We start from the raw sequence: 25,310 nt of genomic DNA, 5'->3' as shown, positions 1-25,310 counted from the left end.
CACTTCCTTTCCCCTGCCTTCCCCTCTCCCATGTCCCCCAGAACTGTCAGTAAGACCTGAAATCCTGACACGAGTACACAGCCTCAGCTTATCCCACAGAGTGGCTGGTCAATTTGAAATGCTGACTCTGTAGCCCATTGCCTGGTCTGCAGTGCCACCAGGGCTCCTTAGAGACGTCCCATGGTCTACGTGTAAAAGGGACTTTGAATTTATCACTAGAACACTACTGTTAAAAAATTCTATCTTTGCTATTTATTAACATGAAACCTGGATGAGTTCCTTGGCCTCTCTGACCATAGCACCCTCATTGGTATGCAGGGGAAGTCCTAACCTGCCCAACATACCTAACAGGGTTGTTCTGAGGGTTAAATCAGATTGGGGACATGAAAGTGTTCAACACCAATTCTGAAACCGTGTTGTGTACTAGTGAATACTAGTGTGTGCTAACCATGGTTTTACTGAGATATTTTCACTTCTCTTTCCAGGACAATAACTAAGTATTCTGTACAACCTTGTTCCGGGAGAAGCATTCACTCTGAGTAAGATCATTTTTACCTCTTTATTTTGCTGAGTGGAAGTCAAGAATGCAAGATCGTACACACCGTGTAATCAAATAAGTCTGCTGGAACGCCAGCCATGCTTACCAGCGCCAGCTTTAAGATAGTGGTGCCTGAGAATGGGTGGGGAACCTATTTTCTGCCAGGGGCCAAGTGCTGGCAATTGATAACATCCTTCTGGGACATACTGCGAAATGTTAATGAACTCACCCCTAATGTGATAGCTAGAACTACTGCTCGTCGATGAGGCCTGTGACGTTAGCTGGTATTGATGATGTTCCAAGCCTCATAAGGCCAGTGGGCCAGGTGTTACCCACCCCTGACCTAAAGTCATGCTAAATTTGAGAAAATAACAACTTTGTGATAAAGTTAACCATCATGTCATTTTTATAGCCAGTAGAAATTTGTCCATATGTTAATCATACCTGCTATCTCCCCGCCCCCGCCACCCACAACTGGGACCCCCGAGTGTCACAAACAATTAAGTGCTTGGCTGCCAACCAAAAAGGTTGATGCCTTGAAGGCAAAGAGGCCTTGGAAGAAAGGGCTAGTGCAAAGCTTCTGAAGGTCATGGCCTTGAGAGCCCCCTGGGAGCGTTCTGCTCCGCAGGTGGGAGTGGGGGTTACGTGTTTGGTTTTACAAGTAAAAAGCCGAAAGTAATAAAGAAGAGTTTTTGAGAAATACAAACTTCTGGTGGATCAGAATACTCTGCTTAGAGGTGTCTAAACTCACACAATCTCTGCACATGTTAGACTTGTAATTTTGTTTTTTAATCATTTTACTGGGGGCTCGTACAACTTTTATCACAATCCATACATCCATCCATTGTGTCAAGCACATTTGTACAATTGTTGCCCTCCTCATTCTCAAAACTAGACTTCTAGTTTCAGTTCAGCTGGGTTTTCCCCCAGAGAAGATCATCTATTTAGTAGAACTTCACTAATTCGCAAATTTGCTGCTGAAGTACTGGAGCCTACTTTTTAGCTGACATTGCAATCTTCTACCGTCTTAAAACAGCAGCGCTGGTGGCTCTATCAGGTAGCTGTTAGACTGCTAGCCACAGGCTTGCTGGTTCAAGTCCCCCAACCATTCTACCGTAGAGGCTGGCTGTTCCCAGGAAAAGTTAGGGCCTGGAAAGCCTCTCGGGTCACTGTGGGTCAGAATCGACTCCGTGACTGTGAGTTTCTTTAAAAGTGCTTTATCTCATTCAGAAATTGAGGAATTGGACTCACGGTTTTTATTAAGTTATTAACTTCTGATCATTAATTAAAATTTACATGTGTCTTCATTTTCTTAGAATTTTTTTGTCCACCCAAGCATTTTGAGAAAAAAATTAATGTTTTCCCTCAATAAATTTCCCAACCTTAAAACAAAGATGCTCTCTTGAGAACAGAGCAGGATTTCACAGTTGAAATAGAAGTCACCCCTCCTTGCTCCTATAAGAGCCTTGCCCCGGCGTCTGCGTGCTTTGTGGACCTGAGGAATTAAAACCGAGTTGAGAACATTCGCCCCTAATGGATCACAGATCATGTGGGGTTGTTCCTTGACCTTGGTTATTCATTTTGTATGATGATTATTGTTACTGCTATTAATGTTGCCAATGCCTGTAAAGTCCTACTCTATGTAATAGGTGGTATTTTCTCATTTTAATAAATAATTATCCATGCATAATCTGAGAGGGCACACACGCTTGTCTGAGAACATCCCACTGAACAGTAGGAGGAGGCTGAGGGTCATTGGTAAGAGTAAAGCGAGGTCTCGAGTTAGGTGCTTGTCCTTGTTGCCTTCTGTAAGTAACGCCTTGTCTTTGCAGTGAAGAAGAGCTGTTGTACCTGAGCTTCATTGAGGACATAACGGATGAAGTCTTGAAACTTGGGTTATTCTCCAACAGGTTAGACCTTCACCATTGCACTCGGGGGTGCACAGTCTTTAAAGTACCCGCGACGTGGTGTCACTTTTAACTGATTCCCACGTATTAGGAAATACAAAATTGTACTGCTTTTTCAGGGGATCAGATTCTTGTAATTCATAGCAAAGTGTCCAGAATGTTTAATTCCTATTCTAAGGCAAGTTCACAGTTTGGAAGAGTTCTAAAAAATAATGAGATTTTATTCATCTTAAATATTGTTAGGTCCCTTGGTTACACCAGACTAGAAACTCTTCACCTGTCATTTGCATAAGAGCTAGGTGTGCACACTGGAAATGGAATGGAAAGTTTGCAGAGCCAGATCGCTTAGTTCCTGTCTTCAGGAAACTGTGTGTGCCTCACCTTCATTGGGCACTGGGCCTCACTTTCTACAGCAAACGTGTGTCACTATGGCCTAGGACCCGACTGCATGCACGATGTGCTTTCTCCCCTGCACTGGTCTGTAGGCTGCAGATCTTTCTAATGAAGTCTCTCCTTCCCACTACATGGAGCTCTTGTTTTGTTTTGTTTTTTGTTTTTTAAAGAAAAGCAAACGGCATTATTTGGATAAAAAGATACCAAAAGACCTAACTTTTTGGTAATTGTTCTATTTATTTCTTCCACTTTCAAACGTTGGTTTAGAATGTTTGCCTCTTTAAAAGTTGGTTTAAACCCTCTACATTTGTTCTCAGTGTTGGAGAGCTGTTCACGGCAGGGGCAGGGGGCGGCTGTGCTGCGTGTATCTCAACATTTCACTGGGAATTGTGGGAAGCCTTACTAGGCAGACGATTGTCTTCCTTCCCACAATTCCTGCCCATTTTGTTTCATCTCGTTCATTGCAACCCTCTTAAAGTCACATCATTCACCCCACTTCATTGCAGCATTTATTTTAGAGTAGCCAAAGAAAAAAACAATAACTGAATGTTGAATACTAAAGGATTGGTTGGATAAACTATACTGTATCCATAAGAGTGAGTGCCATTTATATATTGAAAATGATGTCATAACAGTGATTTGGTTGCTATAGTAAGATACTGTATATCATTGATAAGAAGAACAAAATGGATTCCTATATGGTTTGAGTCCAGTGTTAATAAAGTAATATGTATGCATAGAAAATGCCTCTGAGTGAATGAATATTCCAAAATATTAACAGTAGTTTTAAAAGAGATTTTTGGTTTTGTACTTCATACAATCTTATGACCTCCTTATGAAACTCGAGGCAATTGTGTAACAGAAGACAAAATAGCCCCCAATGCAGAGAATCTGACAGGACAGGATAGGCCGCATCCTACCTGGGAGAGGAAGAATGAATGCAAATGCCGTCTCCCAATCTTTAGTAGTCTCATGTTGCAGCCCTCGTTTGTACTGAGTGAGACTGCCTGGTCTTGAGACCCTGACGGTTCTGTTTCTCACTTGTAGGTTTTTAGAACGGCTGTTTGAGAGACATATTGAAGAAAACAAGCATCATTTGGAAGAGGTTTGTCTTTTCCTTAGAACATTTCTAATGTAGAAATAATTGTGCGGTTTGTTTTTTCCCCACCCTCAAAGAATGCATTAAAAGCAGGTGCTTCCCAGCTCTGCCCCTCCCTCCTTATTTTCAGGAGGGTGGGGAAAAGGGAGAGTATTAATTAGCAGTACTACAGACAAAAGTAATTGAATTTTACCAGCTTACTTGAAGTCATTGTTTTCTTGATCCTAGGGGAAAATGCGCCACCTTCTGCATGTCCTGAAGGCGAACTTGGGTTTCTTAACTGACCAGACCTCAGGGAAACAAAGTGACTCCGAGATGCTGACTGTAATTGATTTTGAAAAGACTGAGATTTCAGAACAAATGGAATTTAAAAGAACGCATGAAATAACAGTTCAACAGGAACGCCAAGAATACCAGAAGCTTTTGAACATCTTCTCTGTTCAGAAGAATGAGAAAGAGCTACTCTCTCCCACAAATGATTTCTACCTGCCCACCTCGAACGCAAAGACGTATTCAGAAGAAGTTGTAATTCACCAGGTGAATGATGAAACCAAGCACAATCCTTCAAAATGGGAACAATACCCAACTGTTTCAGAATTCATATACCAGGAAACCTCAGTGAATGTCATTGAAGGTGACAGTGACACGGAAAACATTGAGACTTCAAATGAATTCTCTTGTCTGAGGCCACTGTTCTCCCGATCTGGTCAGCGCCCCAGGCTCACAGGTGACAATAGTGACTTAGAAGGACCAACTCTTAAAATCATCGAAATGGGCATTAGAGACTGACTCTCCTTTGAAGGTTTGATCTTCACTAATAAACATCTCAGATGGCCGGGAACTCACTATCCTTTTCATCTTCTTTTGTTCGCATACTAACTAACATGTCCGTGTGGTTTTCTATGCTGCTGAAGTCGCCACAAAGTGGTGACATGAAACAATGCATTTATTACTCATCTCAGAGTTCCCTGGGCTCACAGCTGAGCACAGAACAGTCGGGTCACCCTCTTTAAAATAAAAAAGTCTGAGTTTTCAAGGATTCCTGGTGGTGACATGGGTTACACTTTGGTCTGCTAGCACAAGTTCAGTGGTTCAGACTCACCCCAAGGTAGAAAGACGGGGCCCTCTGCTCTTGTAAAGAGTTATTGTCTCAGAAACCCTTAGGGACAGTGCTACCCTATCCGATAGGGACCCTACTGGTCAGAATCTGATCAACTACAGTGGATGGTAGGTTGAGTTTCTACTTGTGGACAAGATAAGATTCCTTATCGCTTGTGTTTTATAATGCATCTCTTGCCATCTTGTCCAAGCATCCTAATTGCATGGTCCCTGAACAGAGGTCCTCTGCTTCCATGCTGTCTGCTCACACCACCAGCACCACTCCCCCTCGACCCCAGACCCTTTGTTTGCAGTCCAGGCTAAAGGTGACACCCCCTGGTACATTGTGAGTGACTGCCCCTCCCCCTGCCCCACTCTTCCCTGGGGCCTGGGGTCTTACCAATCCCCAATATGAATCATCATGGATCGGTCTGACTTGTCTCTTCTCTGGACTCTGGACTTCTTTCTCTTTGGGACAACCCCTTTCTCCTCACACACACCCCACCCCCTGCACCTGGTGCAGAGTAGCTGCTGGAACAAGTGCACCTGCTGTGAGAGGAGACCAAGCCTGAGGGGAGGCTCAGCTACAGACTGAGGTTTGAGGGAAGACACTGGACTGAGGTTTCTGAAAGTACGAAGGCTGCTGTGTGGAGGGCAGATAGGCTAGTTACTAAAATGTATGAAAATTGCCTCATTGGCTCACATTTTAAATGGTGTACAAAGAAAGGGCTTGCAGGGAAAAAATGGAAGGAACCTTTTGAAGGCCCTCTCATAAAACAAGTTAAAACCTTCCCAAAAAAACCCTCTCAAAAAAACACATCTCCCCCGCTCTCAAAAGCCCTGGTGGAGTAGTGGCTATGCGCCCTTGGGCCACTGAGGCAAGGTCAGCAGGTGAAAACCACCAATGGCTCTTCAGGAGAAAACGGGCTTTCCACTCCCATGAAGAGGGACACTCACAGGGGCAGTGCTACCCTGTCCCATAGTCTTGCTCTGTGTCAATCGACTCGCCGACAGCGAGGTTCAGTTCGCTGTGAAAGGAAGGTGGAAGCAGCTTACCCCTCCCCAGCACAGCCTTCTGTGAGGCCCCCAAAGGCTGCAGACGCAGCCTTGCTGCCAGGCAGAAAGTAAATGCTGGCAGATGCAGGCGAGGCTCAAGCCTAACACCTTGTCATTTGATCTCCCTTTTGGCCCATTTGAAATTGGTTCTAGTTTTTAATAGTTTGTGCCTTATGATTGAGGTTTTTCTCTGTTTTGTTGTGGTTGTTAGTTTTGTGTTTGTTTATTTTTTTATGTTTTTCTGTCTATAAATCCAGGATAGGTCAATCTATAGAGAAAGTAAGTGGATTAGCTGTGTCTTGGGGAAGTTAGGGAAGATGGGGAGCCAATAAGTACAAGAAAAAATGTTATACCCAGACACACATGTATATGTCCCTGGTCTACTTGAGTAACATTAATATCAACAATTCTCATGGGGCATATCAATAAACTCTGGTGCATACAATACCACGAATCATTAAAGAACAATGATGAAACTGAAGCACCTCATGACATGGGTCGATGTGGAGGACAACATGCTAAATGAAACTAGTCAAGCACAAAATGACAAGTGTTATCTGAGAACACGGTTATTTTAAAATTCCAAGATAAAAGTGCATCCCAAAAGACTTTGATGGTTACCAGGAATGGATGGGGAAAGGAAAGGAAACGACATCATTGGCTTGAGCCGCGTTCCCCAAAGTGGGCAATACCGTCCCCAGGTGGTGGTGAAAGGGGCACACTGGAACAATTCGGGGAGATTGCTTAAAAGCCGAACCCCTATTTTTTGTCTTGGATTCTGAGCTATAGTGCAAACATTTTTAATTGCCACTGGGGGTGGGGATGGACACAATTTTTCTTTTTCTGAAAAGGGAGTAGCAGGCTAAATAAATTTGGAAACCTATGAGGTAAGGAGGAGATGGGTGTTAACTTGGGTAAAGGGGAAGGCAATCTCTACTAGAGGGAGACAGGCCAACAATAAAATAAAAAATAGTGGGAGAGCTCCTCTCCCTCCCAAAAGAAAAGTGTTTGTTTTGTTTTTAACAGCAGCCAGGTGTGACCAGTAACGGTTTACCCTAAATAAGCCAATCTCTCAGTTTAACTCCAAGGCCAGGCACAAGAAACAAGGCCAACCTTGTTGCCTCCAGATCCCTTTCCTGAATCAACAGTCACGATGTGAAGCAAGAACACCTAGCAGTCCTGAAAAAAGACCTCCCATACGCACCTACGTCTTACAAGAGCGTTACAACAGGTGGGCTAGGTGGCGCTCCACGTCGTCTGCACGGCTGAGAGCGCCATGGAGGCCTCCGCTTCCACCCCACTCAACCTCAGCTGCGGCTCTAGCCACCTCGTGTACAGCGGCTCCGCGGCTGCAGCTTGACAAAATACAGGTTAAAAAGGCCCTGAAAGCTCTGTTGGCGCATGGCCAGTCCAGGAAAAATGCAAATGTCCTGCTTTTGAATGAAAATGAAAGTTTGTTTTTAATGGTGTTGTTATGGAAAATTGCGAAGAAAGAACGGAGGGTCCGATTGTCCCTGCCTCCTGCAATTCGATAAGTGAGGACAGAGATCTGTCTGTTCACCAAAGATGCGCCCAACCTGACCCCCGAGCAGACGGAGCATGTCGACCGGAGTCTTCCAAACAAACACAAGATGAAGCTGTTTCTCAGAGCATCCACCACCGCACGCTGAAAACAGAGCAGAAGCCCTACGAAGCCAAGCTCCGCCTCCTGGGCAGTTTCGACTCCTCCCTCACTGCTGCGAGATTCGGAGGCTCTTGCCCTCCCTCCTGGTGAAGCATTTCTATCTCCGGAAGAAGATGCCTGCATGTGTGAACCTCCTGGCCAAGGACTTGTCCAGAGAGATCAGTGACTGCATCGGTGGCATGATCTTGAACATCTCTAAAAGTGAATAGGCAGGATAAGCGATCAGGAGGAGAAAACAACGGGGCTAATGGCTCTGGGGGAACATGGAAGAGGATGAGGGGGGACCAGGGGAGGGGAACCAACAAATCCCAAGACAAGGGACAGGTGCTGCACGATGGATGCAGTCACTGAGGGAGGAGTCAGACAGGGCACAATTCCCACTCTGTGTCTCCAGTGGGTCAGTGAGGGGGCGTTGTGTCTCGTGGCAGGGAAAGACGAATATCCCACTAAAAGGGAGACTAGACAAGGATGCCCCTTGTCCCCCCTTCTATTGAACACCACACTGGAGGTGCTAGCTAACAACATAAGGCAAAGGAAAGACATCAGTGCTATTTGGGGAAAGAAGAGGTGAAATTACCGTTAGTCACAGATGACACGATCTTATATATGAAACCCCAAGAGCTCCACGAGGAGAGCGCTGGAAGTGGTGGAGGAATGTGGCAGAGTGGCAGGATCCAAGAGTAATGGGGCCCTTCATCTTCAAGGCCTGCTGTGGAGCATTTTCCACTCTCCCTCATCTGCTTCCCTCCTGGCATCGCCTCTATTTCTGGCCTTCCTCCCTCCCTCCCTCTGAGGAGGAGCCCGTCCGTGCTAACACTGGGCCACCCGGATAAAGAGGATCATTTCCTCTCAAGATCCCTCATCACATCTTCAAAGGCCTATTGCCAACTCAGAGGATTAGGATGGGGACAAGGCTGAAGAGGGGTGGAAGTGTTTATTATTCTACATACCATAATTGCCTAAACACTTCTTTTTTTAAAGCAAAAATCCTCCCATTTCTGAGTTAATTCCAACTCACAGCAACCCTACAGGGCAGAGTAGAACTGTCCCTGGAGTCTCCCAGGCTGTAATCTTTATAGAAGCCCACTGTCACATCTTTCCCCTGTGGAGTGACTGGTAGATTCAAACCATTGACCTTCTGCTCAGCAGCTGTGCTCTTAACTACTGTGCCATCTGGGGTCCGTATTAATTTTAGTTGGACTGTCTGAGACTGCTACTGAATCCTAACCTGAGAGCTATCATCAACATCAAAGACAAGAAAGCTCCACTGGTGAATGCTACCAAACAACTAGAGAAAAATTAATACCAACTATTCCAAACATGTTTTTATATCATGGAAAAGGGATTATTCCCACTTGATTCTGAGGCCTGTGTTACCCAGACACCAAAACTACAGTGATGCCCCTTTGAATACGAATGCAATCCGCATCGAAAGCCAAATCTTAATGGGCTCTATACCATGAGCACCCCTTCTATATAAGACAAACACTACATCGTCTTCTCAGTTGTTGCAGAAAAAAAGCATTTGACAAAATCCAACAGCCCTTCAGGATTAAAACATTGAGCAAAATAGGAATAGTAGTTCCTTCCTCTACCTGATATTCCATCTGGGCTTCCAGGGAAAACCCACAAGTAACATCATACTATCATATTATGGTGCTGGGAAAAAAATATTAAAAGTACCATGACCTACCAAAAGGACAAACAGATCTTTCCCGGAAGAAATACAGACAGAATACTCCGTAAAGGCAAGGGCAGCGAGACTTTGTCTCATACTTTGGGCATGTCAGGAGAGAGGGGCAGCGAAAAAGAGGAAGCCTTTCAACAAGACGGATTGGCACCATGGCTACCTCGATGGTTTCAAGCGTAAGAACAATTGTGATGATGGCGCAGGACCGGGCAGTGTCTTGTTCTGTTGGACACAGGCTTGCTCTGACTCGGAACTGACTCGATGGCACCCGGCAGCAGCATACTTAACGGTGAAGGCCGAGTTCACTCCGGCCAGTGTGCACTCTGTCCAATCCTAGGTAATCTTCCTGCTGATACTTCCAGTTCCAACCAGGTCAGCGAGACAACAAAGGTCGTTTTCTGTTTTGTGAACATAGACATCTTCAGCCTGTAGAGTGCAGAGAGGAGGACCAAGGTTGAGTTCAAGAGCTCTGCTGGCGTGTGATCTTGAGTTCATTCTTGAACGATTGGCATCAGTATGAAGGTGAAACAGCAGATACCATAGAGTTGTGGTGGTGATGGGACACAGTGGACATGAACATCTTTAACTCAAATACTAGCTCAGACAACAGATTAATAAGAAGCGATCTGTCTTGGATGGTTCATTTCTAAAATGCTGCCTGAGTGTTACAAGAAAATCCATGCACTCTTGTTTAGAAACTAAACGAGCGCCACCACCGCAGTTCAAACACACTCCTCGCCCAGTTTTCACCTACATAGGAAGCTACTGAAAATGCCGTGGTCCGGGCTAACAGGCCCCAGTCCTCAAAGGGACACCTTTGATTCTTCGTCCTACACCTACCTACCACGGGAGGGCGCTCGCGTGGCCTCCCTGCCTTGCAGTGCCTTCTGAGAGCCATTAAGTGATTCTAGTCATTGGGTCATTCACTAATTATCTTGGCACATGTGTTCCTTTTGCTGTATTGGTGGTGGTGGTGGTGGGGGGAGTTTATAGTTAAATTTGAATCTCTCTCGTCTCAACTATTCTTTGATACACATGGCTTCTTGTCTCAGCTAGTTTAATCATCTTGTAGTACCAAGCACTACGTGAAAAGCTATACACAGTGCATTAAAATAGCAGTGCATTAAAATCAGAATTTCGAGCTTCACTACATACTAAACAATATGCTTATTATTCATAAATAATGAAGACTAAAAAAGAGCTGATGCAATTGAATTATAACACTGGCCAAAAATATGTTGAATATTCCAGGAAAAAAAAACAATTTTTTGTTTGTCTGTCGATGAAGAAATCCGTCAGAACGCTCCTTGGGAAGTGGATGGGGAGACTTTGTCTCGTGTACTTTGCACGTTATCAAGAGGGACCAGTCCCTGAGAAGGACATCGTGCTTCGTGAAGTGGAGCATCAGTAAGAGGTAGACCCTCAAGAAAACGGGCTGACGCAGTAGTTACAACAACGGGTTCCGACAAACCACGGCGCGTTTTGTGCTGCGGCACCCAGCCCTCTGCCTCCGCAGCAGCAGCCTGGGAACAGGTCATTTCCCTGCACTAGGTGAACTCACGGCCGTCCCACCCACTCGGGGACAAAGTAGACCTGTCCCGGTGGCTTTCTGAGACTGGAACTGTGGACAGGAATGGAATGTCTGGTCTTCCCCCTGAGGCGCAGCTGGGTACCATACCCCTCGCAATGCCTTCCCTCCCAGCCCCCTCCCACTTCTTGCAAGTGGTCATCCGAGGGGAGACATGCAAGTGGAACCTTCTGGCCATTCTCCTGCTCACTTCCTCGTACCCAGCCCGTCCCTCTCCCAACATGCTCCACGCCAGCGTCTCTGACATCCTACTGTGTGCCCTAGGTGGCCTTTTCCCTGGAAACACCGACCAACTGGACACACACACCACAGATCTCACTCCTGGGGGGCGCGAAGGGGGCGTGCGGAGAAGTGTGGTGATGCTTTCTTGGCACACAGACTGGAGATTTGGTTCGGTCCGAGGAGGCTCCCCCAAGATGTTATGGAAACGTGAGGTTTCTCGAGTGGGTCACACCTTGGTTCTAGGCTTCGAGGGAGAAAGAATTCACCCAGAGCCTGGTTTGTAACCCCAGTGGGTTTTTATGAAGGACGGGCCAAGTTTCCGGGTTTACAGCCCCAAGAGTACACACGCTTTCTCAGGGAAGGGTGCCAAGCCGTGCTGGGGCTCACAGCTGGACACGGACCACCTCGTGCCACTGCGGGGCGCCCGCCCCGCGGCACAGGCGCCCCTGAGAAGAGGGGGCCCTCTCCCACCTGCACACACCAGGAGAGGGGGCAAGAAGCGAGTACGTGAACAGAGAGGCTGGGGTCCCCGGGGGCGCGTGTGCGTCTCCTACCTCCACCTGCCTCTGGCCAGGAGCAGGGTGAGAAAGAGATGGCTTTCCCCGCTGGCTGCCCGGGGAATTTCAAACTCTGGCTGGGAGGTGTGCTTGAAGGCATTGGTTGACACCATTGGCTGAATTAAGCCCACCTGGGAGGGGAGCCTGACCCTCCTTTGGGCCACCCAGGTGTACCGCCCACCTGGTTTGGAGCATGCCCAGTTCAGACGGGTCTTCCTGGGTGCCCCATCCTCGCCTGACTCCCTTCCAGCCTCCCCTAGGGGGCTGTGAAGGCATGGGGAGGACAAAACCCTGTCTCTTCACAGAAATAGTGAATCAAATGGAATTTTCCCACAGGTTTGTTTGTTTGTTTGTTTGTGAAACAGTTTCCCCAGCCTTGCTTCCAAGGCACAATTCACCTGTACTTTAAAAAAAACACACAAAAAACACCTTTTTATTGTGACTTCATTAAAGGTCCACCGAACCTAGTATCAGTTTCCATTCAACAATGTGTATACATTTTGTTCAGCTCGTGCATTTCCTCCTGAGATGCACCATCCTCCCTCCCTCCCTCCCTGGGTGTCCTTTCTCCATCCTTCCTGCTTTCCTCCCTCCTGTCCCGGGTAAATCCGGCCTTTGTGTCTTAGACGCCTGGGTGAGCTGAGTTTCAGACTTCCACAGCTTTGTTGGCCCTTGTTTCACTGTTTGACACTTCTTGGCACACAGCCATAAGTCAAATGCCCATTTAGTTTTGTTTGCATGGGGAGATATTATTCTATCCCCCAAACTCAGCTTACAACCAGGCCTTTAAAGAATATATGTGAATTTCCTGCACATGGCCCCAGCTCACAAACCCCATCCGTTCCCAAGTGTATCTTTTCAGTCAGGTCAGGTGCATCCGGTTCTTCCTCAGCCTTTAGTGCAAACCAAGGTTGCAACGCCTTTTCCATGATTTAAAAGCTGCACCTTCAGTGAGTGAGGATTGGTGGATGAAGACTGTTGTGAGGAGGGCGGGTTCAATCGTCTCACCATGAGGGGAAATGTGCATACCATTGAAAGACAAGTAGAGGGGCCCATAAAGCAGCTGAACATATCCCAGGGCTGCCTGGGCCTAAAACGAGGCCGTTTTAACCACCCAAGGACCTTGTCCACCTTTCTCTAAAACCCTCCTGCCTCCCCCCCACCCACCCACCCTCCACACATGCAGAGGAGTGACTGGACGCTCTCCTTTCGTGGCAGGGCACAGGCAACAGCACCGCTGCAAGGTAAAAGGAGCCTTAGTCAGAGGAGTATGAGAAACTCCAGGTCGGCATGTAAAACAAAACCACTTTAAACTAGAAAGGGATATTTTTCGTTTGTTCCACAAGAAATCTCGTTGGTGACAAAGTCTCAATTTAAATGTGTGTTCCTACCAAAGGGAACCAATTTTGGAGCCGGTGGGGTGGGGGCACGAAGCCAGGGCCGGGACCTCCCTCCGGCGTGCAGGCTCGGGCGGAATGGAAGCCCCAAACGGGAGCGCTGGTGGGGGCGTGATTCGTAGTTTAAACTATTGAATATTGTAAACTCCTCCACCTGATGTGCAATATTTTAAATTGTAAGGAAACAAAAATACCCTTGTTTCATTTGGTCATGCAAACATCAGGGTAATTTGCGCATATACACACAAACTCAATGCCGGTGACTTAACGTGACCCTAGGGGACCGGGCAGGACTGTCCCCTGTGAGTTCCCAAGGCTGTGCTCTTTATGGGCAGAAAGCCCCGTCTTTCTCCTGAGGAGTGGCTTCGAACCGCTGACCACCTTGCATAACCACTCAGCCGTCCTCTGAACAGACTGTTCTTTTCTGAAGAGGGGCGCCTCCGAGAAAGCAGTCTCGCCAGGGGCACAGTGCCCGCCACTGCCCTCTTGCTGTGCGTGGCTCTTTCTAGAAGCTTGTAAGAAAGGGCAGGTCCAGCTTCTTTTCATCCTGTCCAGGGGTGGTAAGAGGCCGAAGTGCTAAGGCTTTCTGGATGCCTGGCAGTCTGTTCCAGAAGAAAATAATAGCAATGGCAATGAACAGTCCAGGTGAGATTCTACACTGAGCAAAAGCTCCCACTAGTCAGGGAGACCAGGACCCAGAGGAAGCGGTGGAAAACGCTGTCATCTCCTTAGTGTGAACATGTACCTGTTGGGCATTTTCACATAAATTTAGTAACACGGAGGAGCTAACGGGCACTGGTAAATGAGCGCCATGCACGTTGAGACCTCACGTCAGGCGGGGGAGCCCGCGCTTCCCAAAGCACGGTCAGTTTTTTCTACTCAGGAAGGCTCTTCATACTAGTTGGAATTAGAAGGTGTAAAATTCAACAGGAAAAATATATATAGGTGGCTCTCAAGAGCTATGTCTCACGCCACACTTCAAGAGTGACAAATGTCACTGCCCTCTTAATTTATTCAGAATCAAATCACTACAACAGAACACAAATATACCATATATTACTCTTTAATTAGACTTTGATTTTACAATATGCTCTTGTCAATGGGGCACTTCAAATGTTTAACCCTGACAGTAACACAGTTCTGGAAAGCACGTACCATTGGAAAGAAAAACCGTTTAGACACATCCTTGCCCTTTATATGACGGTCCGGAGGTGGGCGATGTTACCGTACAAACCCGTACTCTATTCTTCTCAGGGGCTCTTTCTGAATATTGCCAATCCTTAATGTTTTCCCCCCTTAAACGGGACTTTAAAAAAAAGCAAAAACACTTGAGATCTTAAATCAGTGGTTCTCAACCTTCCTAATGCCGCGACTCTTCAATACAGTTCCTCATGTTGTGGTGACCCCGTATGTGGGCGTATCTGCATGTGGGTGGACCGCCTGGAGATGGATAGAGGAGCATAGCGGTATCCCACTTCCTAAGACCATCGGAAATACGGTCTTAGGTGGACCCCTGTGAAAGTACTGTTCTACCCCCAAAGGGGTCGCAAGCCCCCAGGTTGAGAATCATTGCTTAAAAGGAGATTTTACTCTTAAGTGGAATGTGTGCCCACTTTTAATCTTCACTGTCTTCTGTTCTCTGTAGTGGTTGGTTTCAGAGTAATGGGGCATGGGGGTATGAGGGCAGGGGGGCTGGCTCGCACGCATGAATGCGCGTACCGCACACACACACAGTAGAAATGGCTGTCTCAGGACTAAGCACACACTCTGTGGTCACAAGAAGGAAAGAGCCTATTTTAGGAGTTAGCCTGACCTCAAAAACATCCCCAGGATGTGGGAGTTTGGAGAAGCTGCCCTGGCCTCTGCATTTCAGGAGCTTTCCATTGTGGGCTAGCAGCCTGGGAGGAGCAAAAATAGAAACGGCGCTCAGCCAAGTGTACCAGTGAGTCCTTACCGCCTTCTGGCCACCTGTGACCCAGGGCATCTTAGTCTGGGCCTAGGCAACACCACCCCTTTCGTCTGGCTCTGTCCGTTGGGCCGTGTCCCAGTGGGATGGCTGAGCCAGCTGTTCAGCTGAAGACAACTCAAGACCTCTGCGTGACATTCAGGGAGTAAGGCGTGCAAGTTCAAGTCCCTCTTGAATACACCCCAGCCACCTCGGAGGCCCTGACCAGTTCGGGCTGTGGCTTGGACACCAGAAGCTAGAGCAGTTACTACTGCTGCCCTTCTTTCAACCCAAAAGAAGTACAACCTCTTCAAGGTTTCCCTGAATGATAACGTAAGCCTGGCCTTGTCGGGGTGGGGGTGGGTGGGGGGGGGAGAACAAAGGTTTGGATCCCAAGGAAACAAAGAAAGTCCCAAGACTGACAGGCGCTGGGGTCCATTCCTATGGAGGCTGCGGGCCCATGCCCCCGAGCAACCCCATCCTAACACCCAGCAGGTGAGTGCAGATAATACTGTGGGTTTGTAACAACAAAGGCAGCGGTGTGCATGTGCACTCAGGCGCTCCTGCTGCACTTCCCTGGGAACCCTGCTCTCCCCAGCACCTCGAACAACGTCCGCTGTCATTACTGATATTGCTCAGCTATGAGACACATGTATAAAAGCTCAAATGTATTGCTCTGAACAAAAAAAAGTGCTTAAAACCATCATATGCAATTGTTTCTCCACTCCATTGTCAACGAATAAAGTCAAACTCATTTAGGTGTGCAGATAATACGGGGAAAAAAACAAAGCAATTGATTATTCTCCGGCATTTTAAACAGTGCGCCTTCACTCCCGACTTCCCCATACAATTAACTGACTCACTTCAGCATCTTCATGAGTTGAGCTCTTGAGTGGAAAATATAGAAAGTACAAATATAGAGAAATCTTTAGGATAAAAAAATTTTCTGAATATGAAAATCCTATGTTTCAAAATAATACCTTTAGATTCTCTTTATAGTGTGGGGTTTGAGAACTAGCCCATAAGTACTCAAGGCATTTTTAAAAAGGACAAAAGATAATAGTGTGGTTTCAAATATAAAGCCCAACAGGGAGGATGGAATCCTCCTGGAACATTCCATTCCTCCCTAAAAAAAAAAAAAAAAGCCTCTCAGTATTTCAGTTGGAAAACCCCATGATCAAAAACTAGTTTTAAAAAACAACTCCTCGATGGTTGCCAGGATCACCCAGCATCGTCTCAGCCAGAGAAAGAATCAGCTAGAAAAGACGGCCTCCTTCCGAGAGGTGCGCACAGAGTGCAGGCAGACCTGACAGCGCAGGCAGACCTGACAGCGCAGAGAAGCAGGGCACCGTCTGCACACCACGTGGTCCACCCCGTCCTTCCTCAGCCGGGAGCGCTGTACACACCCCCCTGGGCGCCCTGCCCCTCACACTGAACCGCCCACGTCCCAGGAATCGCTCGGCAGGCACTGCATGTCCAGGAGGAAGTCTGAGTCAGAAGAGGCCTCTGGTTTTCCTTTCCCTCCCAGCTGTAGGCCCTTCACACGCTCGGGTCCCCAGAAGCAGCCTGGGAACTTAGATGAGCCTGGAGCTCTTCAGAAACTGAATGAGGACTCGGTACACAAACGTGTACTGGCAGAGGGTCTGCACCATCATCATCCGCTGCTGCCTCAGCATGCCCAGCATCCGTGGGATATCCAGCACCTAGAGCAAGAGAAAGGCGGTGAGGGCCACTCGGCCTCCTGAGAGAGAAGGGGGGCGGGGCACCGGTGTCCTAGCATCTGGACCCCCGGCACGACCAGGGCTCGCAGGCCCTCAGCAGCAGCAGCAGCAGCTTTGATTGCAAGGTTTCTCAGAACCTCTGGCATGCTCATAAAAAGACCCCAAAACTCACTGCCCTCGAGCCGACGCCGACTCATAGTGACCCTGCAGGACAGGGGAGAACTGGCCCATGAGTGTCAGAGACGGGAACTCTTCCCAGGAGTAGAAAGCCCCATCTTTCTCCCAAGGAGCAGTTGGTGCTTTCAAACTGCTGACCTTGCCATTTGCAGACCACCGAGTTACCCGCAGGCCACCAGCTACGTCCCTAGGGCCTGGGAATCTCTCCGAAGATGCAGCCTTTGTGCACATGGGCTAACACCTGAGGCCTCCAAACTCCAAGGAGCTTGCTCACAAAGAACTCTGAGGCCCCTAATGCCCCCCTCCCTCCCAGCTTGTTCCTGCCCGCACTCTGCCGCCACCTGCAAAGGGCACGGCGGGACCTAAGAGGCAGCATCACCTCACCTCATTGTGCTCCAGGCAGGCAATCATGATCTCGGACAAAATCACCACGCCGGTCCTCCCAACGCCGGCGCTGCAGTGCACCAGTAACGGTGGGCTGGGGCTCTTAGGTTCACTGGTGCTGTTGGTATGGCGTCGAACCGACTGGATCTCTTCAAGGTAGGCTGTGGAAACCAGTACATTGTGGAAAGCATGGGTTGGGGGTGCTAAGGCATAGCCTATAAAAGGAAAACTGGGGTTTTAAAGGATCTCCAGTGACGAGAAGACCCCCAAGAGCAAGCTAAGTGGACCCCTCAGTCAAGCCCAGTCAGCAGTTGGTGTACAACCCTGAGCGAGTCCCGGACTGACTCAGCTCCTCCACCCATCGGCAGCAGGAGATAGGCCGCAGACTGAGTCTGACAAAGTCTACCTACACAACACCAAAAAACCGTAACTCACTGCCCTATAGGACCGGGCAGAACTGCCCCTGTGAGTTTCCAAGACTGTAACTCTTTAGGGAGTAAAAAGCCCCCTCTTTCTTCCGAGGAGCAGCTGGTGGTTTTGAACTGCTGACCTTGCAGTTAGCAGCCCAACTTGTAACCACTGTGCCAGGGTTCCTCCCTCATACCCCCCACCCCGCTCCCCACCGATGCACATTTCAAAGTAAAGGCCAAAGCTTGTACCTGACAGCACAGAGGATCCTGTTCCAGAAGCTTCCACCACCACCCCGGGCTGCCCCCCCACCCCCGCCATGCCTTCCCCCGGCAGCTGCGACACTGACACAGAAACCCCTTGGTGTCCTCTGGGTAGCCATGCTCCGGCCAGTCTGTGTACTGGAGATGCCAGACTGTCCTCTCCTGGCCCGTGAGAAGGTGCTTCAGCTTCAAGCCTGTGGTGGCATAGCAGCCGGAATCGGTGCGGAAGCGCGTGGTGATCTTAAACCTTCCATAGGTGACGGTGTTGTGCCTAGAGCCGAGTCTCGGCCAATACCGGAAGCTCTTCTCTCTTCCACCCTCCTTTAAAGCACAAAGAGACACAGCACGTCTCAGGCCCAGGAATGCCACCCTCCCTGCCTTCCCCTCTCAGGGCAGGAGGCCCCACGGTGAACATGGGGCGCTCCGAGGCAGAAAGCTCACCTCTTCTGCCGTCACCATCGCGATAACGGCAATTCCCTGTTCCCACACCATCTGCCAGAAGTCCTGACACGTGTTCTGTAAGGGTCCCTGAGTGGCAATGTAGTCCCACTCAATTCCACTGACAGCAACCTGCAATCAGAAGAGGCAGCAGTCGCCATCTACAGGGAGGTGGTGGGGCTGGTGAGCTGCCTGTGACCCCACTCTGGCTGATGGCTCCAGGGGGTGTTTGTCAGAAGCAGATCGGCCACTTTGGGGGAGGGGGGGTTACTAGAAACAGGTAAACTGAATCATAGAGGTTAAACAAATAGCCCAAGCGGTGTAAATGTGTAGTAAGCCCCCCTGCCAGGAGGCCACGCCCACCCCTTGGGAAGCACACGCTGTGGCAGGTATCAGAGTCCCAACACCGACCTAGGACCAGGAGGAGCGCCTCGCAGAGGGGGTGGCCCGAGGAGCAGTGGCGTTGGGTAATCAAGGGCAATACAGTCAGATGGCTCCACGGGCGAGTCGGGGAGCCGGGAGGCCGGCCACATGGTCCCCATCCTGAAGCCCCGCCCCTGCCACCATTCGTCCGACTGCCCCAGAGGGTTCTGACTCATCATTGTAGAACCAGCCCCCATCATTAGAGACAGGGAACACTTAGCAAAAAAAAGTTGTTTTTGGAAGAAATCATTTCTAAATTAAAACAAAGTAGTGTGAGTCTAGATCCCCAGAGAACAGCAGGGAGTAACAACATGCACCAACAGCCGGCAAGCCTTTGCCCAGTGCCAGGTCAAACTGTCCCTTTGCCACAGCACGCACTGCCTCTGCAGGAGAAAAGGGAAGGAAACGCAACACGGGATCCTAGAAACTCTCACCAGGAGCAAGGAGCGGCCCCTGGCTTCCCACAACCACCTGCCGGGAATCATCACCTTTTCCCACCTGCATGGCTTCACCCTAATGAAAGGCATTTCACTGCTTATGGAAAAGACCTCTTCTAAGCACCATGTGTTTTCAGATGACGGAGGGGAGTGTGCACAAAGAGCAGGGGGCACCGTTGGAAGCAACAGCTTCTGGTGGGCACCTCCAACAGTGGGCACTTTGGGTCTGGGCAAACGCACCCAAGTAGATGGGGAGGGAAGCCTAGCAATGCCTGCTCCCGAGAGAACCATGAGCCACAGCAGAGCTCTCCAGACTGGGAAAGGCAGCATGCCCAACCCAGGCAAGCGAGCAGTCCCTGGGCCCAGGACTGGCACAGGGCACAGGGGTCCCCACGTGGAAGGCGGACATGCCGGCTCCAGCCTGGCCTGATAAACGCTTCTTGGCCAGCTCTAGGGCAAGGATTCCCGGCTGAAATCAGAGTTGGTGTGGGGATGGGGGATTGCTGGCCATGGCTCTTCTAGCCACAACTTCTGTAACTCCCACCAAGCCACTGGTGGGAACAAGTGAATCAGGTGTGCGGGACTCTAACTCAGGGATCGGCTGATTTTGTCAGTCCACTGGGCATGAAAGTGAGCCATCTCTGATGTAGGAAGAGGAGGCCCACGTGAGATTCCTGTCTGAAGTGGCAGGGACAGTGGAAGCCACAAGACTGACACCATGCGTCAGAGCAGAGGAGCTGTGGCGAGACCATGAGATGGAAGGGTGGCTTCCCTGCCCACAGAGCGAGTAAAGATGTGTGCCTTTGGATATAAGGCTGGTGTGCTCAGTGAGGTGCTCTCTGGGCATTGCTTAGTGCTATAGGAGCTTTGTAACATGTGCCTGAGCAGGGCAAGGGCAAGGGACCATGTGGCTGGAGGCAAAGGCTAGAGAGAGACGTGCCTGCCAACGTGGTTGAGAGATGTGGCAGACGAAAGCGCTGCATCCTTGCCAGCTTGTAACCTGGTACATTCCCTAGTAGGTCCCCATACTCATGAGTGCTGTTCGAGAGTTTCGAGTGGCCAGCGCAAGGGATTCTGGAACTCAACAGAGCAGCAGAGTGCCATGGGGGATTGACTGATGTCCTCATAGCAGAAGGAAGGCTGGAGGGAGGTCTGACCTCTGCCCCATGGGAATCATCCAGGAACAGAGAGGGAGTCCCGTTCTCCTTCCCCACTAAGGTCAGATATAGCCACCGTGCCATTTCTGCGGCTGGCGGAACCAAGCTGGTTCAAACCTGGAGTCTATTTAGAATATACAAACACAATTGTTACATCCTGGTAACTTAGCTCGACCCGGCACGTGTTGCTTACGAGCCTAAACATCACTCTCACCTTAATATGCGACGCATTGATGTATCCGGTATTGTTTTCTTTAGTTGGGACCAGCTCCACTCTGGCACTGTCGTAAGGAAGGACATCTTGGAACCGATTTCTTTCCGCATTCTCAGGGAGCCTTGCTGTCAAACAGTCCCCGTCAACTAGCCGTTTCTTAAGAATTCTTTCATATTCTGTGAACACCATACCCTGTTCTAACCGCTGTTCCAGAATTTTGCACTGAAAGACACAACACGTGAGATACTGTGAGGCGAGTTACCACACGTTGGGCTGAAACCTCACTTTTGGTGTCAGGTCTAGCACCCGGCTGATACTGAACCTTCAGGGTGAAACCAAAAGCCGATGCTGAAACTTCCAGAAACCATGAACGAGCAGAGTGATAAGGGCCAGGGCAGCATCTTCAGGGTGAGAAACATACAGGAAACTTCTGCTTAGAGCCCACAGTTGGCCGCGAGCTGTCTGTTGAACCCCTCTCGCACCTCGGGACCCCTGAGATATAGAACAGCCGGGGGCACAGCAATCCTCGGGGTGGGGGGACAATCACTTCCAATCTCTAGGAATACATGCTTTGACGTTGGGATACGCAGGCTGCATACGAAAACACTGAGCACGGGGACAAATCTCAGAAAGCAGCTCTGGGCTCCAGCTGTGAACACATTCATTTTCGCTCAGTGTGCTCCACTGATGATGCTCATTGCAACACAATCAAACCGCACCACACACCCATCTCAGGCTGGAAGGAAGTGTTCAAAAGTTTAGGAACTGCTTACTCTTGGGATCACATGGACGAGAAGAGTCCATTCCCACTGCCTTTTCTAGGTATGCTTTTGTGCACTTGTAGACAACGTCAAACGTGCAAACCATCAAAAAGCAAGAGAGCCCACCCCAAATGACTGGGAGAAGGACACAGGGCAGCATTCCCAGGCAAGCCAGGGAGCCAACATTCTCAGCCTCGAGTGTCCTAGAAAGGCCTTCGCTGTAAAGGCCCATGCATGACAAAGTCCTCCATTAGACAGCCAGGTGAGGAAAGCGACTGACAGCCCACGAGAGGACCCTGGCAGTAAGTGGCTGGCCGTTCAGAGTAGACAAGACGCCCCAAGGGGCGTGCATACGTACCCTTTCATCATTGGTGGCTCGGGAAGGCACTTCCTTTCCTTCATCAGGTAAAGGCAGGCGAGACAGAGAGAGTCCGTTCAGGGCAGCCAGCTTCAGAGGGCCAAGTTTTTTCCCATCGACTCCTCGACTCTTTTTCATCCCCTGTAAAAATAGGTATGCGTCTACGTGAAATCAGCACACCAGCACAACGCCTCAGCCAAGCCGGGGCTGAAGACTGGGAACAAGTCGAGGGAGTGCGCTGTGGGCCAGCTGGCACAGCACAGAGGAGCCGCCTTCACACATGTGTTGAACCAACATGAAGATGAGGCAACATTCCTTTCAAGGCCAAAGCCCTGATAAGTCTCCCAGATAGCAGGGCTTCAAAGGCAATTGGTTACAGGGCTCTGTTGTAAGGAGAGGTGAGGCTCCTGGGAGCGGGCTGGCAGGAGGGACGGCATTCCTTCCCCCAAACTCCCCAATTTCAACAGAACGGGACAATCTGCTATGGTCCCAGGAGAGTACTGAAAGTCAGTTCACTGCCACCGAGTCAGTACCAACTCATAGCAACCTTATAGGACAGGGTCCGACTGCCCCTGTGGGTTACCGAGATGGTAACTCCTTATGGGAGTAGAAAACACCTTCTGTCTCCAACGGAGCCACTGGTGGGTTCGAACAGCTGACCTTGCAGTAAGCAGCCCAACTCGTAACCATTATGCCACCGGGGCTCCCTGATGCTTTTATAATTCTGAAACACACAGATGCTCTCTGTCCTCCTGAACAAATTCAACGCAGCTGGTGGTGGCTCTGCTCAGCGCCTCCCCAGGTTCTGTTCCGTAGTCGGCTGTGGACTAGTGACCTGGATTGGATCACTACTAGTCAGAGCTGTCCCAACTTTAAACCGGGAAAATGCGACCGGGCTGGATCACCACCATGACCACAGGAGGACAATTTAAAAGAAAGGCCCATGGGTGACTGTCCTCTGAAGACAAGTGCTTCCTAAACTTATTGCCAAAGTCAATAATCTTCCTCCTTAAGCCATAGACACCTCAATCTCCTTAGTCAAACCTCCTTGGAAGCCCTAAGAATTCTGCTGAGAGCAACCCCAATTTCAAAGAAAGGCCTTTCTTCTCAGCTGTGTCTCCAAACTATATATGAAACCAGCCTCACTCCAGCTCTACTGCGACCAGAAAAAAAAAAAAAATCCCCGGATGAAGAGAATGGGGCAAGCCCACAAGGACAAGCCACATGGGTGGGAGAGTTGAATAAAATTGCTGCCATCAGCTGGAACGTGATTGGTACTAACTCCAAGTAGTCACTGAAATGGATGATTAAGTCATATTCTGAGCCTTGGCTGCAAGTTCCCAGAGTGGGTCAGGTGCCCACTTGACAATTTTTACAATTGTTCCATGACATTAGTTACAACGTGCCCGCATTCTCATTTACTGCACGCTACTCGTTCTGAATGCCTTGATGACCCACATTTGAAATGAGACCCTGCGCAGGGAGCTGGAGCACATTCCGGCATGTGGCCCTCTCTCATCATCGTCATGCCCGCCCTCCATCCTGGGAGGTGCTGCAGAGCCCAGCCTGCGGGCTGGTGCTCACGACCGGTGCTGGAGGGAGATCTGTTTGCATGGGATGCAGGGTTAGGCCCTTCCCATTGTGGAGGGCCATCCTCTGTCGCAGGACTAGGGTGGGATGTACCTTTACTGGAGGGTGTGACTTCAGTCACCCTCTGTGTTGTCCATGGGGAGAGGGCCGGCTGAAAGATAAAACCGCTCCTCCATCAAGGCCTGCCCTTGCATTGGCAGAAACAAAACACCGGCTTTGACTTCAGACGCTTTGGAGTTCTGGCTCTGGACCCTGCATTTGGCTCGATTCTGCAAGACCTGCAGATTGGGGACTAAACGGCACCCACAACCACTTGGTCCGTGCCAGGAAATTTGGAAGAAAGCTGCTTGGCTCAAAGCAGAGAATACCAGAAAGACGTTGACTTGTGTTTTATAGACTATGCCGAGGCCTTTGATTTTCTTTATCAAACCAAACTATGGATATCTGTAAGAAGAATGGGAATTCCAAAGCACTTTGTTGTGCACATGAGGAACTGTGCATGGTTCAAAAGGCAGTTGTGCAAAAAGAACAAGGGAATGCTGCATGGTTTAAAATCAGGAAAGATGTGTGTCAGGGTTTTATCCTCTCACCAGACTTGTTCAGTCTATATGCCGAGCAATTCACCAGAGATGCTGGCTTATAAGAAGAAGAATGTGGCACCAGGATCGTAAGGAGGCTTATTAACAACCTGCGATCTGCAGATGACACAACCTTGCTTGCTGAACGTGAGGAGGACTTGAACCACTTGCTGATGAAGATTAAGGATTGCAGCCTTCAGTATGGATTTCAACTTACTGTAAAGAAGACTAAATCCTCACAAATAGACCAATAGGTAACTTCATGATAAATGGAGAAACGGTTGAAATTGTCAAGGATTTTGTCTTGCTTGGCTCCATAATCAATGCTCATGGAAGCAGCAGTCAGGAGATCAAAAGATGAGTTGCATTAGGTAAGTCTAGTGCACAAGACCTCTTTAGAGTATTGAAAAGCAAGGGTGCTACTTTGAGGACTAAGGTGTGCCTGACTCAAGCCTCATAAGCATGTGAAAGTTAGACATTGACTAAGGAAGGTCAAAGAAAGGTCCATTCATTTGAATTGTGGAGCTGGGGAAGAATAGTGAACGTACCATGGAGTGCTGAAAGGACAAATCAATCCGTCATGGAAATCTACAAGAGCGCTCCTTGGAGCACTTTACATACGCTGGACATGTCAGGAGAGAGCAGTCCCTGGAGAAGGACATCATGCTTGGTAAAGAGGAGGGGCAGCACAGGAGAGGAAGGCCCTCCACCAGATGGACTGACACTATGGTTGCAACAATGGACTCGGGCACACAAACAACTGTGAGGTGCAGGGCGGGGCTGTTGCGCACAGGGTGGCTGTGGATCGGAGCCAACTCCGTGGTTCCTAACTACAACCACCCAACCACATGAGACGGTTCCTTCACGTTTCATGAGTTTCTGTGAGGCGTTGCAGCAAACCGTAGGGACAGGAACCCAGAGACAGGAGAGACTATACCTGCTCACGGGAGGAGTCGGGGGTGGGGGGCGAGGGGATGGAGGAAACTAACATCGTTAATCTCCAACTCCTTGGAACTGGCCTGGTATCAGTTCTTCTAAAGGAAACTATTGCCCTTGTGAGTATTATCATGGCGGGGCTTGCTGCAACGCCCCGGACACACTGGAAAATGGGGTCTGGGGAAAAAGGAATAATGGAAACGGGGGAAACCTTTGGGTTTTGGATGGGGTAAGTCACTCAAAGCATCGGTCACGTTGCAACCTCTTACCCAGGTTAAAAGGATGCACGGG

General features: G+C 49.1%; 2 protein-coding genes and 1 pseudogene across 6 annotated transcripts in view; 2 read left to right on the top strand and 1 right to left on the bottom strand.

The window, feature by feature from the left end:
- The window catches only part of SPATA7 (spermatogenesis associated 7), a 33,860-nt gene extending 29,078 nt beyond the window's left edge, over positions 1-4,782 (top strand). For all 5 annotated transcript variants that reach the window (XM_045288130.1, XM_030885037.2, XM_045288131.1 and 2 more), the window contains 4 exons: positions 486-539; positions 2,371-2,448; positions 3,886-3,943; positions 4,166-4,782. In XM_045288130.1, coding sequence (XP_045144065.1) covers positions 486-539; positions 2,371-2,448; positions 3,886-3,943; positions 4,166-4,726 — 751 coding nt within the window. In that variant the 3' untranslated portion in view covers positions 4,727-4,782. The remainder of the gene's footprint in view (positions 1-485; positions 540-2,370; positions 2,449-3,885; positions 3,944-4,165) is intronic.
- Positions 4,783-6,717: 1,935 nt separating this feature from the next.
- LOC101641584 lies at positions 6,718-7,984 on the top strand (annotated as a pseudogene).
- Positions 7,985-15,827: 7,843 nt separating this feature from the next.
- Positions 15,828-25,310, bottom strand: part of PTPN21 (protein tyrosine phosphatase non-receptor type 21) — a 45,226-nt gene continuing 35,743 nt past the window's right edge. Inside the window, exons 12-17 of the mRNA XM_004699064.2 lie at positions 21,916-22,056; positions 20,797-21,018; positions 18,569-18,697; positions 18,214-18,448; positions 17,457-17,617; positions 15,828-16,877 (exon numbers count right to left, since the gene is read on the bottom strand). Of these exons, the coding sequence (XP_004699121.1) occupies positions 16,749-16,877; positions 17,457-17,617; positions 18,214-18,448; positions 18,569-18,697; positions 20,797-21,018; positions 21,916-22,056 (1,017 nt within the window). The 3' untranslated portion in view covers positions 15,828-16,748. The remainder of the gene's footprint in view (positions 16,878-17,456; positions 17,618-18,213; positions 18,449-18,568; positions 18,698-20,796; positions 21,019-21,915; positions 22,057-25,310) is intronic.

The sequence above is a fragment of the Echinops telfairi genome, unplaced genomic scaffold (genome assembly GCF_000313985.2).
Source record: "Echinops telfairi isolate 266 unplaced genomic scaffold, ASM31398v2 ScPeMD7_18;HRSCAF=68, whole genome shotgun sequence".
In the NCBI taxonomy this organism is placed as follows: domain Eukaryota; kingdom Metazoa; phylum Chordata; class Mammalia; order Afrosoricida; family Tenrecidae; genus Echinops; species Echinops telfairi.
This window is presented reverse-complemented; position numbering and strand designations above follow the sequence as displayed.